This window comes from Hypanus sabinus, chromosome 3 (assembly GCF_030144855.1).
Source record: "Hypanus sabinus isolate sHypSab1 chromosome 3, sHypSab1.hap1, whole genome shotgun sequence".
NCBI classification, from domain to species: Eukaryota; Metazoa; Chordata; class Chondrichthyes; order Myliobatiformes; family Dasyatidae; genus Hypanus; species Hypanus sabinus.
Genome location: NC_082708.1, coordinates 22,297,739 through 22,313,490, shown reverse-complemented (window position 1 = coordinate 22,313,490; position 15,752 = coordinate 22,297,739). Strand labels below are relative to the sequence as shown.

General features: G+C 42.0%; 1 protein-coding gene across 1 annotated transcript in view; it reads left to right on the top strand.

Annotated features, from left to right (window-relative positions):
• The window catches only part of LOC132390723 (gamma-aminobutyric acid receptor subunit gamma-3), a 723,162-nt gene extending 719,990 nt beyond the window's left edge, over positions 1-3,172 (top strand). The window contains exon 9 of the mRNA XM_059963278.1: positions 2,317-3,172. Within this exon, the coding sequence (XP_059819261.1) occupies positions 2,317-2,595 (279 nt within the window). The 3' untranslated portion in view covers positions 2,596-3,172. The remainder of the gene's footprint in view (positions 1-2,316) is intronic.
• The last annotated feature ends 12,580 nt before the right edge of the window (positions 3,173-15,752 follow it).

Here is a 15,752-nt window from a genome sequence, read left to right as displayed (position 1 = left end):
TACTGAGTATCGAAGATGGGATGTTATGAATAAAACATTGATGAAGCCTAATCTGGAGTACTGTGCAGTTTTGGTCACCTAAAAAGGTTGAAAGGATACAGAGAATGTTGCCAGGACTGGAGGACCTGAGTTATAAGGAAAGATTGAATAATTTAAGTCTATATTCCTTGGAACATAGAAGATTTGATAGAGGTATACAAAACGATGAGGGTTATAGAAGGGTAAATGCAAGCAGGCTTTTTCCACTGAGGTTGGTTGGGACCACAACCAGGGGTCATGGGTTAAAGGTGAAAGGTGAAAAGTTTAAAGGGAACATGATGGGAAGCTCCTTTACTCAGAGGGTCGTGAGAGTGGGGAATGATCTGCTAGTGCAAGTGATATTGATTATGACGCTTAAGAGGGTATGGAGGGCTGTGGTCCAGGTGCAGGTAGATGGAAGTAGATAGTTAAAATGGTTCAACGTGGACTAGATGGGTTAAGGGGCCTGTTTCTGTGCTGTTCTTTTCCATGATTATGACTCTATTATCAATGATTTTTTCACAGATGTTTTGAATCTGGAGTGTACTACTTAAATAGATGGTTGTGGCAGGTACTCCAACAACAGTTAAGTGTATAGATAAACTCTTGAACCACCAAGGCACAACAGGCTATAGATCAAATGCTGGCAAAGTAAATGAAATTAGTTTATTACTATCACATGTACCGAGGTCCAGAGAAAAGCTTCATTTTGCATGAATGACAATGTTACGGATCTTAACCTCACATCAGTGCATTGAGTTAGTAAAAGGGAAAAGCAATAACAGAATGCAGAATGAAGTGTCGCAGGCACAGTGTAAACAGACAGTACGGTGCAGGATCATGACGAGGTTGTAAGATCAAGAGTCCATCTTATCATAGAAAGGGTCTGTTGAATGGTCTTATGATGCTGGGATAGAAGATGTCCTTGTGCATGTGATCGTGGTTAGCTTCTAACCCACTGTTACAAGTCAATCAAATGACCATAAGACATATGAACAAAATTAGGCCATTCTGCCCATTGAGCTTGCCCCACCATTCCATCATGGATGATTTATTATCCCTCTCAATCCCATTCACCTGCCTCTCCCCTTAACCTTTGATGCCCTTACTAATCAAGAACCTATTAATCTTCATTTTAAATATACCCAATGCCTTGACCGCCACAGCAGTCTGTGGCAATGAATTCCCCACCCTTTGACCAAAGAAATTCTTCCTCATCTCTTTTCTAAAGGGATGTCTCTCTACTCTGAGGCTGTGCACTGTGGTCCTAGACACCTCCACACCAGGAGCCATCCACTCCACATGCACAGTATCTTGGCCCTCAGGATATATGGTCTTCAATGTGCAATGCTGCAATGTTCATTGGAATACAAAACAGAATACAAAAGAAGCACTTCAATAAGATTTTAAAAATGTCTTTGCAAATCAGAATCAATGTATACCTCAGATTCCACTTTGCACACATCTATCTGACACAACCTGGACCCGACTAAAGAAAGGTAAATTATGAGTTTGTAAATCAGGTAGGAGCCAAGGATATTGGGAATAGCAAGGGTGGAGCACTGTGGGAGGGTGGGAGACAGGTGGCAGAGAAGGAGTACCAAAGGAGGGGCTGGCATGTGTACATACATATCCAGTCCTTAGACACCAGGCAAAGTCATCTGATTCCAAACGACTGGTTTATTAATCACTACAGAGTGTTTCTTTTTTTTTAATTTGTTTTTGCTGCTTCCTATTCCCTCCCCTCTCCCCCTTTTCCCAACCATGATCCCCCACTCCCTGCCCCTTTCCCACGCTCAGTCCACAAGAGACCCATGTCAGAATCAGATTTATCATCACTCAAGTATGTCATGAAACTTATTTTTTTGCAGCATCAGTATAGTGCAATACATAAAATTACTACAGTACTGTGCAAAGAGACATAAATGGTCCCCTTGTACAATAAGGTGAAGTGTTGAACTTAGAATAGAAAGATGCTTGAGATTCGCTATGTTCAAATTTTAATGTTCAAAGTAAATTTATTATCAAACTACATATGCATCACCATGTACTACCCTGAGATTCATTTTCTTGCGGGCAATGACAGATGCAACAAATCACTACAGAAATACTTCACACAAGGCAGATAAACAGCCAATGTGCAAAACAAAACAACAAAATGTGCAAATACAAAGAAGAATAAGGCAGTAATTAAGTAAGTAATAAAATATGGTAAATGGTGGCCTGTTTCTAAGCGGAATGATTCCATGATGCATTAAGAAATATAATTCAAAATCTCGTTTTGTTTCTTCATTCCAGAACTATTCTGTGCTGAACCTGGGGCCGTCCTCTTCAGTAATTACCATAAACAATTCAATGTACTGGCAGGACTTTGAGGAAGCCTGCGTCTATGAATGCCTGGATGGTAAAGACTGCCAGAGTTTCTTCTGCTGCTACAAGGAATGTAAATCCGGCTTGTGGCGAAAAGGACGGATCCATGTAGATATTTTGAAATTAGACACATATTCACGTGTGTTTTTTCCTACAACGTTTTTGCTATTTAATCTCATCTACTGGGTTGGATACCTCTACCTTTAAGTTTCTGCCTGTACCAATGAAGACTTCCTTCATTGACACTTGTCCTGTAACTCTGTCGGAAAAAGTGGAACTACCCGAGGTGAAGTAACATCTGTTCTTTATTTTTACCTCCCATTACATTAATTGCAAATTTGTTACAAAATGGCGGATGGAAGCAAAGAGCGGAAGGTGTAAATAGCTGACAAGGTGTCTCTCCAAGTTTGTCAGCTGAAACACTTTTTTTTGGACAATCTTGAAGTGAATGGACTGACCCCACTGAATCGATGAATTATAGCCTTAGGTTTGCATTCAGCAGCAATTTTTAATAACTATTCACGAGCCTGTTGGATAGTCAGAAGAGCCTTGACTTTTAAATAGCTGCATGAAGAAAACAGAAAATTAGCAAACTAAGCCAAAACATATTCCTCTTACCGAGCTAATTAGAGTAAACGAAGGCATTTCTGGCTGTAGCAACCCATGAAAAGAGTTTCTTTTCTGTCTAAATTACAGATGATTCATGCAAATCTATTTGTATCTGACACAACAGGTGTCGACAGGTGAAAGCAACATTTTCTTTGGGGGAGAAAAAAAAACTAGGTGTATGCTGTGTCTGTTCATGAGCAAAACTTCAAAACAATGTTGGGTGAATAAAGTGTTAGAATGTATGGAAAATTATACAGCACTTCATATTATGTGGGTTTAATTTGGTAGTATGATGTTAGAGGTGACTGAGTTAAACTAGCTGAAAATATTGATGAAATATTATCTAGGTAAAAGATGGTTCATTCGCCATCCATTCATTCTTAGCAACGATCACAATTCTGCTTAACCCTTTGAGGACTGAGTTGGTATTCACACAACCAGATTTTACAAAGAGCCATGCCTAGGTCCATGTCTTGGAGAATTCCAGAGCTTTTTCAGTGGATCAGAGGAACATTTCCCACATCATCAAAGTGTACCTAGGCTTAAAGGCATCAAGACTTTAGTTTGAATGCATCTGTGGAGGTATTATGTACCACTTGGAGAAAGAGGCAAGAGAATGGGAAAAACTATTAAATAAATCCTTCAAATACCACAATGACACACATGTTGTCATTATATTAACCATCATCTTTGCACCAAGAATCACCACAAAAACAATTCTTTGAGCCGTCAAAACTGCACAATATCTAAAATAACATATAAAGAAATGGAGGTTGGAGGACAGAAGAACTGGATAACATGAGGGCATTGATAACAAAAATATCGATCAGGGACAAAAAGCATTCATGAAGAGAAACACACACAAAATGCTGGAGTAACTCGGGAGATCAGGCAGCGTTTATGGAAAGGAATTAAGAATCCACGGGACTAAGGAAGAGACTCAGTCTGAAACATTGACTCTTTATTCCTCTCTATGGATGCTGCCCGACCTGCTAAGTTCCTGCTGTGAGTTATTTTGGATTTTCAGCATCTGCAGAATCTCTTGAGTATCAGAAGAGTTATCATCACCAATGACCCTACTTGTTATTCACTGTTACTCTGTGTACAAGACTCAATGACGATCACAAAAAGAAAATGCTGGAAATCTGAAAATAAAAGCCGAAAAAGATGGAAACCTTCAACAGGTCATGCAGCAGCTGTGATAAAATACACAGAAATAATGCTTTAGGTCAAAGACCCTTCATCAGAAATTCTATGATCTGAAATATTATATCTGTTTCTCTTTCTGCACATACACCCCTGACCTGCTGAGTGTTTTCTGGTTTATATGTGAGATTCAGTAAGTTGGTAACTTGGTTTATTATTGTCACATGTACTGAGGTACAGTATAAAAATTCATTTTGTATGCCTTCCATACAGATCACTTTGTTTTAACTGTACATTGAGATAATGCAAAGCAAAACATTCATAGAATGCAGACTAAAGTGTGACAGAGCAAGTGTAGTGCAGGTAAAAGTAGATCAACAGCCCAATTTATCATATTAGGGGACCATTCAATAGTCCTTTAACAGCAGGATAGAAGTGGTCCCTGAGCCTGGTGGGATCTGCTTTCAGGCTTTTGTATCTTTTGCCTAATTGACGAGAGAGGGGAGAAAGGAGAATGTCTGGGGTCTTTGAATATCTTGGCTGTTTTAACAAGGTAGTGGAAAGTGAAGGCGGAATCCACGAAGGGGAGGTTGCATTCCATGATGCGCCAAGCTCTGTTCACCACACTCTGGAGTTCCTTGCTGGTTTGGGAAGAACAGTTGCCATAGTAAGCCAATGTGGATCCACTCTGTGGTGCATCAATATAAATTAGTGATGAATAGAGTGACTTCCACAGTTCTGAATGACGGCACATAGGTATAGATAAGCATATGGATAGCAACATAAAAGTTTCTTGATACCTGTGTAAAATACTCCAAAGGCTCTTCTAAATAACTCTGCTCGGTGTGTGTGTATCCGTGTCTCTGTGTGTGCAATGCACATAGATGATTGTATACATCCTAAATTCGTCGTCATCATCGTTATGTTCCATGTCATATGATGTGAGCAATCATGCTCTTTGACCATGATTGTTCTTGGCAAATGTTTCTACTGAAGTAATTTGCCACTGTCTTCTTTTGGGCAGTGTCTTTACAAGACAAGTTACCTCACCCACTATCAATACTCTACAGAGATTGTCTGCCTGGCGTCAGTGGTCGCATAACCAGGACTTGTGATATGCATCAACTGCTCATGCGTCCATCCACCACCTGCTCTCGTGGCTTCATGTGACCCTGACTGAGGCTCTAAGCAGGTGCCTCTCTTTGCCCATCGGTGACCCACAGGCGAGTGCAGGGAAGAAGCGCCTTACACTTTCTTTGATAGAGGTGTATCTCTACCATGCCATGCAAAGTGCTAAGTTATTCATCTGAAACTGCCTTGTTCTGTAGTATTGCATTGGCATGTGGGGTAACAGGTTGCTTAATCTGGCTGGTGCTCGCTCATACACACACACACACACACACACACACACACACACACACACACACACACACACACACACACACACACACACACACACACACACACACACACACACACACACACACACACACACACACCTCCCCCTCCCAAGAGACAGGAGAAGAATTTTGCTGTTTTGGCCCATAAAGTCTGCTCTGTAATTTCATCATAACTGACTTATTATCCCTCTCAACCCCATTCTCCTGCCTTTTCCTTGTAACCTTTAACACCCTTACTAATCAAAATCTAACAAGCTCCACTTTAAATACATACAATGACTTGACCTTCACAACGATCTCTGGCGACAGATTCACAATCCTCTGGCTAAAGAAATTCCTTCTCATGTCTGTTTTAAAGGGACATCCTTCTATTCTGAGGCTGTGCCCTCTGATCCTAGGCTCCATCCTCTCCATGTCCACTTTATCTGGGCCTTTTAATATTTGATAAATTTTACTGAGATCCCCTCATTCTTCTAAACTCTGGTGAATGCAGGCCCAGAGCCAGCAAATGCCTTTCGTTCCTGGGATCATTCTTGTGAACCTCTCCTGGACTTATTCCAATGCCTGCACATCCTTTCTTAGACAAGGGGCCCAAAACTGCTCACCATATTCCCATTAGTCCATCCAGCTTGAACCTTTATTGTTCTGCATTACGTATTGTGACATAGACACTACACAAGCAGTGACATGTAATTAATTACCTTGAACTCACAAACCACGAAGGCGATGAATGATGAGTTTCGAAGGTAATTGAATGGGAGTTTGATGGGTTACATGGATGGAGTGGAGATGAGGATTGGAATTGTCTATGGAAGAGCAGAATAGCCTCAGAATGTGCCATTATGACTCTATAACTCGTACCTAGCTTATTTTGGAAGTTACTGTCAAATCCAATTCTACTACCATGCAAATATCTCATCATGATTACCTTATAGGGCAGCATGGTAGCGCAGTGGTCTGCACAATGCCTTACAGTACAGGTGACCCAGGGTTCAATTCCTGACTCTGCCTGCAAGGAGTTTGTACATTCTCCCCATGACCGCATGGGTTTCCTGTGTGTGTTTCAGTTTCCTCTCACAGTCCAAAGACATACCAGTTGGTAGGTTAATTGGTCATTGCAAATTGTCCCATGATTAGACTGGGATTAAATTGAGGGGTTGCTGGGCAGCGTGGCTCAAAGAACCGGAAGGGTCTACTCCACACATCTCAATAAATAATTTTACATGCAATATACAAAGCCTCATACAATCTCTCAAACACAAGGAAATCTGCAGATGCTGGAAATTCAAAATGCTGGTGGAACACACAAAACACATACAAAATGCTGGTGGAACGCAGCAGGCCAGGCAGCATCTATAGGGAGAAGTACAGTCAACGTTGCGGGCCGAGACCCTTTCGTACCGAGATGTTTCGTACAGAGACGTTTTGGGCCGAGAAGTACGTCGACTGTTCTTCCTATGGATGCTGCCTGGCCTGTTGCATTCCACCAGCATTTTGTGTGTCATACAGTCTCTGGCCATTTTACCTTCTAATCTTGTACATTATGACTGGTACCAATGGCTCTCAACCTTGTGCCAATAGAAACGTTTCACCTTATTTACTCTGACAGACTGTTGATGATCTTGAATCCTTAGGCCAAAGAACTTATAAAGTATTAGAGTCACAGAGCACCATAGCACAGAGACAGAAATACCAGTCCATCTATTCCATGCTGATCTATTATTCTGCCAAGTCCCATTGGCCTGCTCCTAGACCACAGCCCTGCATTCCCCTCCCATCCATGTACTGATAGACACTTCTATTTATTGATTATTGTGATAAAGCATGGGATTAGCCCTTCAAGCCCCATCACCCAGCAGCCCTCAATTTACCCCTAGCCTGACCATAGGACAATTCACAATGATCAATTACTCTTATCAACCGGTAGGACTGTGGGAGGAAGCTGGAGCACCCTGAGGAAACACACGCAATCACAGGCAGAACGTACAAACTCCTTACAGGCGTCAGTGGAACGTGAACACAGGTCACTTGTACTGTAAAGCGTTGTGTAACCACAACCCTAGCTTGCCAACGTTTTTTTAAATGTTGAAATCGAATCCACATTTACCATTTCTGCTGGCAGTTTGTTGCATATTTGCACCCCATTCTGAGTGAAGAAGTTCCTCCTCAAGTTCCCCTTCCACCTTTCACCCTTCACCCTTAACTCCTCTGCTCTCGCCCAAACTCAGTGGAAAAAGACAGCTTGCATTTACCCTACCTGTTCCATTCGTTTGCCTTCATTCTCTTATCTTCTAGGGAATAAATTCTTAACCTATTCAAACTTTCACTGTAGCTCAGGTCTTCAAGTCCTGGCAACATCCTTGTAAATTTACTCTTTTATTCCATGACTCCATTAAATGGCATTTGAGTAGATAGTTTGCTGATGGTCAGTATTGAAGGGCTAAGGCAGAGTCCTGCTTCAGTGCTGCATCATTCTGTGATACTTTGACTTTATCGCATATTTGGTTGTTCCATATAACTGAGCTTCTCATCTAGAGTACAGACCTCATCATTCTCCTCCATACAAGCTCCAAGGCTATGACATCTTCTCGGCATGAAATATATTGAAATAACACAGTAGTCCAGTGTGGATTTCAAAATTTTTAAATAACTTCTATCTATTAGTGCTGATATAGCCAAAGATAATACATTTATCGCAGTTCCTGCATTCCCTTATATGGCCTCGCCCTATTCTTCTCACCAATATTAACAATTTGAATCTCTATACTTCAAATTTCATCGCATCTAAGGATTCCTGCAAAGATACAAACGTGGACGGTTGTGCAGAAGCTGGTAACCCAGAAAAACAAGCAAACACAAAATGCTGGAGGAATTCAGCTGATCAGGCAGCTTCTATGGAGTTGAAAGAAAAGTTGATAAGGTAATGGGCAGATGAGGAGAAGAGATGGGGTAAGAGGGAAGCCAAAATGGGAATGGAAAAAGAGAGAAGACGAGAGGGAAGAAAATACTATAAGTTAGAGAAATCGATGTTGATGCTGCCAGGTTGGAAGTTACCCAGAGGATACGAAGTGTTGCTCCTCCAACCTGAGAGTGGTCTCATTGTGGCAGTAAAGGAGGCCATGTTGGAATGGGAATGGGGAAGTGGAGTTAAAATAGGTGGTGGACAGAGCCAAGATGCTAAAATGTCCGATGTCAAACTCCTTGCAGTTTGTGCACTTCACCCGTTATTTTCAGAAAACCTACTTACATAATCCTGCTTCTACATGCTGTTCCTTAAACAGAATCTTTATGCTCTCAAAGCTGCTTCAAGCTGTTAAAAATTTCACACTTCTCCAACAGAGGAAACTAGAGTTTCTTAAGCATCTTCCAATCCACTGAGATTAGGTAACTGCACCAAGCTTCTGAATTGCCTTCCTGATTTGTTTCTTTATTGCACCTTGATTTTGTTCTAACAGTTTAAATAGAACAGCGTATGACTTTCCAGAGGAGCTTCATGAAAATGATACCAGGAATAAAAGGGTTAATGTACAGTGCTGTGCACATGTTTTAGGCACATATATACAGTATAGCTAGGGTGCATAGAAGATATCTGCATGTTTTGTAAGCTGTTTTTATATCATATTGTGCGAAGGTTAATTTTGATTTTGTTTAAAGCACAAGGTGGAATGACATCCATCTCCATCTTTGTCCTGACGAAGGGTCTCGGCCCGAAACGTCGACGTGCTTCTCCTTATAGATGCTGCCTGGCCTGCTGTGTTCCACCAGCATTTGTGTGTGTTGTTTTGCATCTCCATCTGCTCTTTATTTGCCCTTGAAACAGTAATGTCTGCTTTTGTTAATATTGGTAAATATTGTGTAGATACAGTACTGTGCAATAGTCTTGGGTACTCTAGCTATGTATATGTGCCTAAAAGTCTTTCGCAGTACTGTATAAGCAGCATCATTTGGCTCTGGGCCTCTACTCACTGGAGTTTAGAAAAATGTGAAGGGGCCTCATTTAAACCTATTGAATATTGAAAAACTGAGATAACGTGGATGTGGAGAGGATGTTTTTTATATTGGGGGAGTCTATGACCAGAGGCCACCACATCAGAATAAAGAACAGAGTTGAGCAGGAATTTCTTTAGCCAGAGGGTGATGAATCTGTGGAATTCATTGCCACAGATGGCTGTGGAGGCCAGATCACTGGGTATATTTAACACAGAGGTTGATAGGTTTCCCCCCCTTCTCCTGTCAGTAGAAACTGTTCCAGCAGGCTTTGTAGCTAAGCCACATGTGAAGGCCAGGAGCTGGACCTGGTTGTCAGAAGCTAATGGAGTTGTGCGCCATTGGGACTATTTCATAGGTAGTGGAAGCCAGTCCCCACTACCACTCCCTTATGGAACTTCCCGGCTCTTTACTTCACCTCTCCCCCCCAACCCCCCGGTTTCACCTATCACCTTTTGTTTCTCCCTCCCCTCCCCCCCCTTTTGAATCTACTCCTCATCTTGTTCTCCAGACCTGCTGAAGAGTCTTGGCCTGAAAAGTTGACCTTACTCTTTTCCATCGATACTACCTGGCCTTCTGAGCTCTTCCAGCATTTTGTGTGTGTTCTTATGGAACAGGAGGGAAAAAGGTCGGCTACTGCCACCTTAAAACCAGTCACTGAGGGCAGATGGGGCTCGTCAGCTGAGGTTGGCAGTCACCTAGGAGAAGGAAAACTCTGATCTCAAACCTCTACTGCCTTGTTGCTACACCCACTCAAAGGGAAGGTTTGGGGAGTAGACCCCGAGGGAAAAATCCGTTGTTGGAGTCCCTAGGCGGTCCTATGTTGAATTCAACGCTTGTCAGCATCTCCAGTGACGCTGCTGGTGCCAAACTATAGTGGTCTCTGCCGTTCCTTTGGGTTCATCTGATCCATGGACAGGTGGGGCTTTCTACGTGGGCAACAGCTTGCTCTCCATATTGTACTGCCCTGGCTTGCGTGTCTGGACAGCTACGACATAACATTCATGGTTGATCCAAACCAACAGAGGCCTCATTCATTGATAGGTTCTTGATCAGTAAGGGTGTCAAAGGTTACAGGGGAAAAAAAAAACGTGAGAATGGGGTTGATAGGTGTGATGGAATGGTGGAGCAGACTCGATGGGCAGAATGGCCTAATTCTGCTTATATGTCGTACAGTCTCATGGTTTTATGGACTTTCCTTGAGCATGACTACAGGGAAATGGTTCCTTGTTGTTGTGCAATGATCCATGCAATAATGCTGTAAGCACTGAGGGTATAATGCCTTACTGCCAGTAGAACAAGAGAAAGTTTTCAACTTTGCCAAATAATCCTTTGCCTTTAGGTTAAATTTAACACAAGGAGTAATTATAGCAAACTGAGTTCTAATTATAGCAAAAGGACTAATTATACTTATAAAATAATTATAGTTAAAAATGTCGACCATTCAGGATCTCTGCCTATGCATCTTCCATGGAACATAAAGCATCGAACATAGAACGGTACAGCACAGTACGACCATTCAGCCCACAATGTTGTGCTGACCTTTTAACCAATTCCAAGATCAATCAAATGCTTTCCCTCCCACATAGCCCTCAATATTTCCTCAATCCATGGACCTACCTAAGAGTTGCTTAAATGTCCCTAATTTATTTGGCTGTTCCACCACATCTGGCAGCACGTTGCATGCTCTCATGATTCTCTGTTTAAAAAAATATCTCGCCTATACTTTCCGGCAATCATCTTAAAATTATGCCTTCTTGTATTCGCTATATTCACCCTGGGGGAAGCATACTGGCTGTCCAATGCCTCTTATCATCTTATCAAGTCTCCACTCATCCTCCTTCCCTCCAAGAGAAAGAGTTCCATCTCGCTCAACCTCTCCTCATAGGCCATGCTCTCTAATCCAGATCATTCTGAGTAGAGCAGTCCCATCAATCCCATTTTACAATTAGAGGCCACATTATCTCTTAATAATTTCCATATTTCATACTTACTGATTTAATTGATCTGCACAGCTCAGACGTGTTCATGATCATTTGTACAATCATCATTAACTGACTTATACCATGTTTGGAGTGTATAGTTTTGTGAGCTAATACAGGAGAATTAATCACTAACTACAGTCATCCAGCAAAACATCCAATTTTAAATTATCTCAATTACCACTTGAATAGGGTACTTGCTCTGATCACATTATTTACACTGTTGAGTAAAAAGACAGGTGGTCAGTTAAATATGGAGGGACAGGAAGATGGAGAGGGGGAGAGGAAGATGGAGATGAAGAGGGTGGGAGAGATGGAGAGAGAGATGGAGAGGGAAAGTGGAAGAGGGAGAGGACAATGGGGGGTGGGAGAGGAAGAGTATGACTGGGTGAGCGAGAGGGAAATGGACAATGGGAGAGGGAAAAGGAGAGGAAGAGGGCCTGCTGAAATGCAGAGTACAGCTGAGATCAGTGAATATGTTAACAATACTCATGGAGATAGTGAGAGCTGCAAACATGTGCAGTTCATGGGATGTAAGAAAATGTCTAGAAATTCACATCTACCATGAGTGACTATGTGGCCCAATAATCAGCATTATTTTTGCTATCAGAATTTCATAGTGAAAGTCAATGGCATTCAGAGAAATATGGTGAACATCACTCCGGAGCTGTAAGATTGTGGGGAATGGGAGGTGGCCACCACTGAGTGTTTAATGAGAACCAGGATTCGAGAGGCAGCACCAAGAGATCGCCGCCTCGGTAGGGCTGAAGGGAGACTGGCCGCTAGCTCATGTGATTTGACCCATGGAGGGAAAGGTAGCCAGGAAGGCATGTCTGTGAGGCAGTGTCAGCAACGTGGTGGAAGGCGGAGAGTGAGATCCTTAAGTCGTGCAGCTAAGCTAAAAATAAAGGGAATCTTCTTTGAGCCGATTCCCAGTGCTGTTCTCAGAGGCCTCCTTTAAAGAGAGATGCTGAAGTTGAAGCAGAACTATGAAGGCATGAGTGTTCCAAGCACTATGTTGAACAAAAGCTCCTTAGCCTTATTTCCTGGACAGAGCTCCAAAATACTGGTGTACAGGGAATGGCATCGGCCAGTCCAAACCTAATTTAGAAATGTGTGATTTAAAGCCGTTCTGGCTTCTTTCCCCTTCCTTTTCAGTCCTGATGAAGGGTCTCAGCCCAAAACATCAGCTGTTTATTCCACTCCCAAGATGCTGCCACTTCTTCCTGTAAATCCTCATTGAAAGTAGATTTTCAGTGCCACATATCAACACAAGATGGCTGCTGTCGCAATCTACTTCAGAACGGAGAGTGCCGGGGACTGAATTTCCAGGTCATTATCCTTTATCAATGTTTTAGTTCCCTTAAGAAGCACAGATACACCTCTATCTGTCCACTCACACCTTCAACATTCTTCCTCCGATATTCCGCACATGAACTCGTGACATCGTTTGCTGGGTAAGGGAGCAAAGAGTGAGGGGACAAATGAACTTCAGTGCTCAAAGGGTTAATAAATTATTTCTGTATTGAATGTTAAGGCAACTGTACAGGTCATTAAGCCACTAAAGAAAATCAAGCTTTGTTTTTATCATACCTGTTTGAAAATTATTAACTTTATCCATACACTTTATAAGTGTTTTAGTGAAATGTATTTACAATAAATAAAACTATTTTATGAGTAGAGATTGTACAGATTATCCCTTTGTTTCATTGTGATTCAACAGCATGGCTAACACTGCACCCCTCAACACACACTTCAAAACAATTGTAAGTTCTACATTCTTGTTATGTTTGAGATGATCCAGGAAGCTATGAATTGTGCCCGTCATGGTGGTCATGGTGCTGGAAAGTGTGGCGACACTTGCTGAGCATGGTGGGAATGCGATGTTGGCGTCAGGTTGTGTGGCAACACTTGCGGGCCACCCCCAGCTCATCCTTGATTGCAAACACAGACGATGCATCTCACTGCATGTTTCCATGTACACATGATAAATGAATCTGAATCTGAATCTGAATTTGACTTATGAGTTTGGGATGAAAAAAAACGGAATCACTCCGTGTCAAGAAGTAGCTTTCAGATGAGGACTACATTAAAACTTCTCACTTGAGGTGATGATTAAAGATGTTATTTCAAACACATTTCACCACAAAGAGGAAAGTTCAAAGTTGAAACTTTGCCCTCTTAAGAGAGTCCCATTTGCCTGTGATGCCAGAGGACGTGGTGGAGGCAGACACAATGACAACATTTAAAATTCATTTGGACATGTATATAGTTAACAACACATACAAAATTCTGGAGGAACTCAACAGGTCAGGCAGCATATATGGAAATGAAAAAACAGTCGACGTTTTGGGCCGAAACCCTTCTTCAGGACTGAAAAGGAAGGGAGAAGATGCTAGAATTAAAAGGTAGGTGGAGGGGAAAATGATAGGAGAAACTTAGTGGGTTGGAAAAATAAAGGACTGGAGAAGAACAATTCTTTTGGGATAGGAGAGTGGACCATAGGCAAAAGGGAAGGAGGATGGGACCCAGGTGGAGGTGTATACAGACAGTAAAGGTTCCAGAGGGCATATCCCTCTGAACCTTTACTATCTACACACCTGTCCACATCACTTTTGAATGTTGTCATTGTACTTATCTGAAGCACTTCCTTATAGCAGTTTGTTCCATATCCCTGACACCCACTGCTCCTCTGGTCTCTTTACATCTTTGCCCTCTTATCTTAAACTTATGCCCACAAGTTTTTGTTTCCACTTCCCTGGGAAAAGTACTGTGTTTCTCCATCCTGATTATGCACCTCATGATTTTATACACCTCCATAAGGTCACCCTTCCGTCAGCTATGCGCCATGGAATAAAGTCCTAACTTGCCCAAACTCTCCCATAACCCAGTCCCTCAAGTCTTGGCAACATTTGTGTAAGTTAGGTGATCTCAAACAAACATGTCAGAACCTACAGGGAATTACGGATACAGAGAGCTCATGTAGATACACTGATGATCCTCGTCTGTGTTGTCCCATCTAGAATCACACAAAGTAAGTGGTTGTCCATTCAGGGAACCAAACCAATGGATTTCTCTAACCAAGGATTGAGAAGATTCTGTCACTAAATAGCTTGTAGAGATCAGTAGATTTTTAAATATTAAATGACTAAATAAGATCAATGCTGGAAAGTATTAATTCTTATATAAAGATACAGCACTTGTAATGGGACTTCAGGCCCAACGAGCCACACTGGCCAATTAAGTCCATATAACCAATTGACCAATTAAACATTATATCTTTGGAATATGGGAGGAAACCAGAGCACCCAGAGGAAACACACATGGTCACGGGGAGAACGTATGAACTCCTTACAGCGGTAGAATTGAACCCAGGTTGCTTGCCCTGTAATAGCGCTATGCTAACCCCTATGCTGTCATGTTGCCCCAAAATAACATTGAAGTAAAATATTAACCACGATCTTATTGAATGCCTAATTTTACAACAGGAGTAAAGCTTATGACAGGATGAATGGTAGAATATAAAGTTTCTGAGGACTGCCATGTTATAATGGTGGAGAGACTGTGAGTTCCTAAGATCTCAAGAACAATGTTGTCTGGAGCTTAGCTCCTGGGATAGTCTGCCATGATGGGTCAAGGGGCAGATTCCAAGCAGAGTGATCTGACCAAGATTTAACGGTTGAGCTGGTGGAAGATGATGGCACATCACAGCGGCTGTGAAGGTGGAGGAAGGCCGCAGCAGCTGCCTTGCATTCCATACCACTTGACCCTGATCCTGATCTGGCAAGAGCCGTGCGGTGTCTGAGGAGAACATCATACTCAAATTGAGTCATTGCACTACTATTGGAAACATAACGTGGAACAATAAAGGGTGGTATAGTAGCATAGTGGTTAGCACACCATTTTACAGACAACTCGGGTTCAATTCCCGCCGCTGTCTGTAAGGATTCTGTACGTTCTCCCCATGACTGCATGGGTCTCCTCTGAGCACTCCAGTTTCCTCCTACAGTCCAAAGATGTACTGGTTGCTAGGTTAATTGGATAATGTAAATTGTCTCATGATTAGGCCTGGATTAAATTGGGGAATTGCTGGGCGGTTCAGCTCAAAAGGCCGAAGGATCCTACTCCACACTGTATCTCATTGAATGAATAAGTAAATAAATAAACAAAGAAACAAAAATCATCTTGTAATTTTATTTGCTGGTTGTCATGCAATTGAGAGTTGTGTTAGGGAGAACAT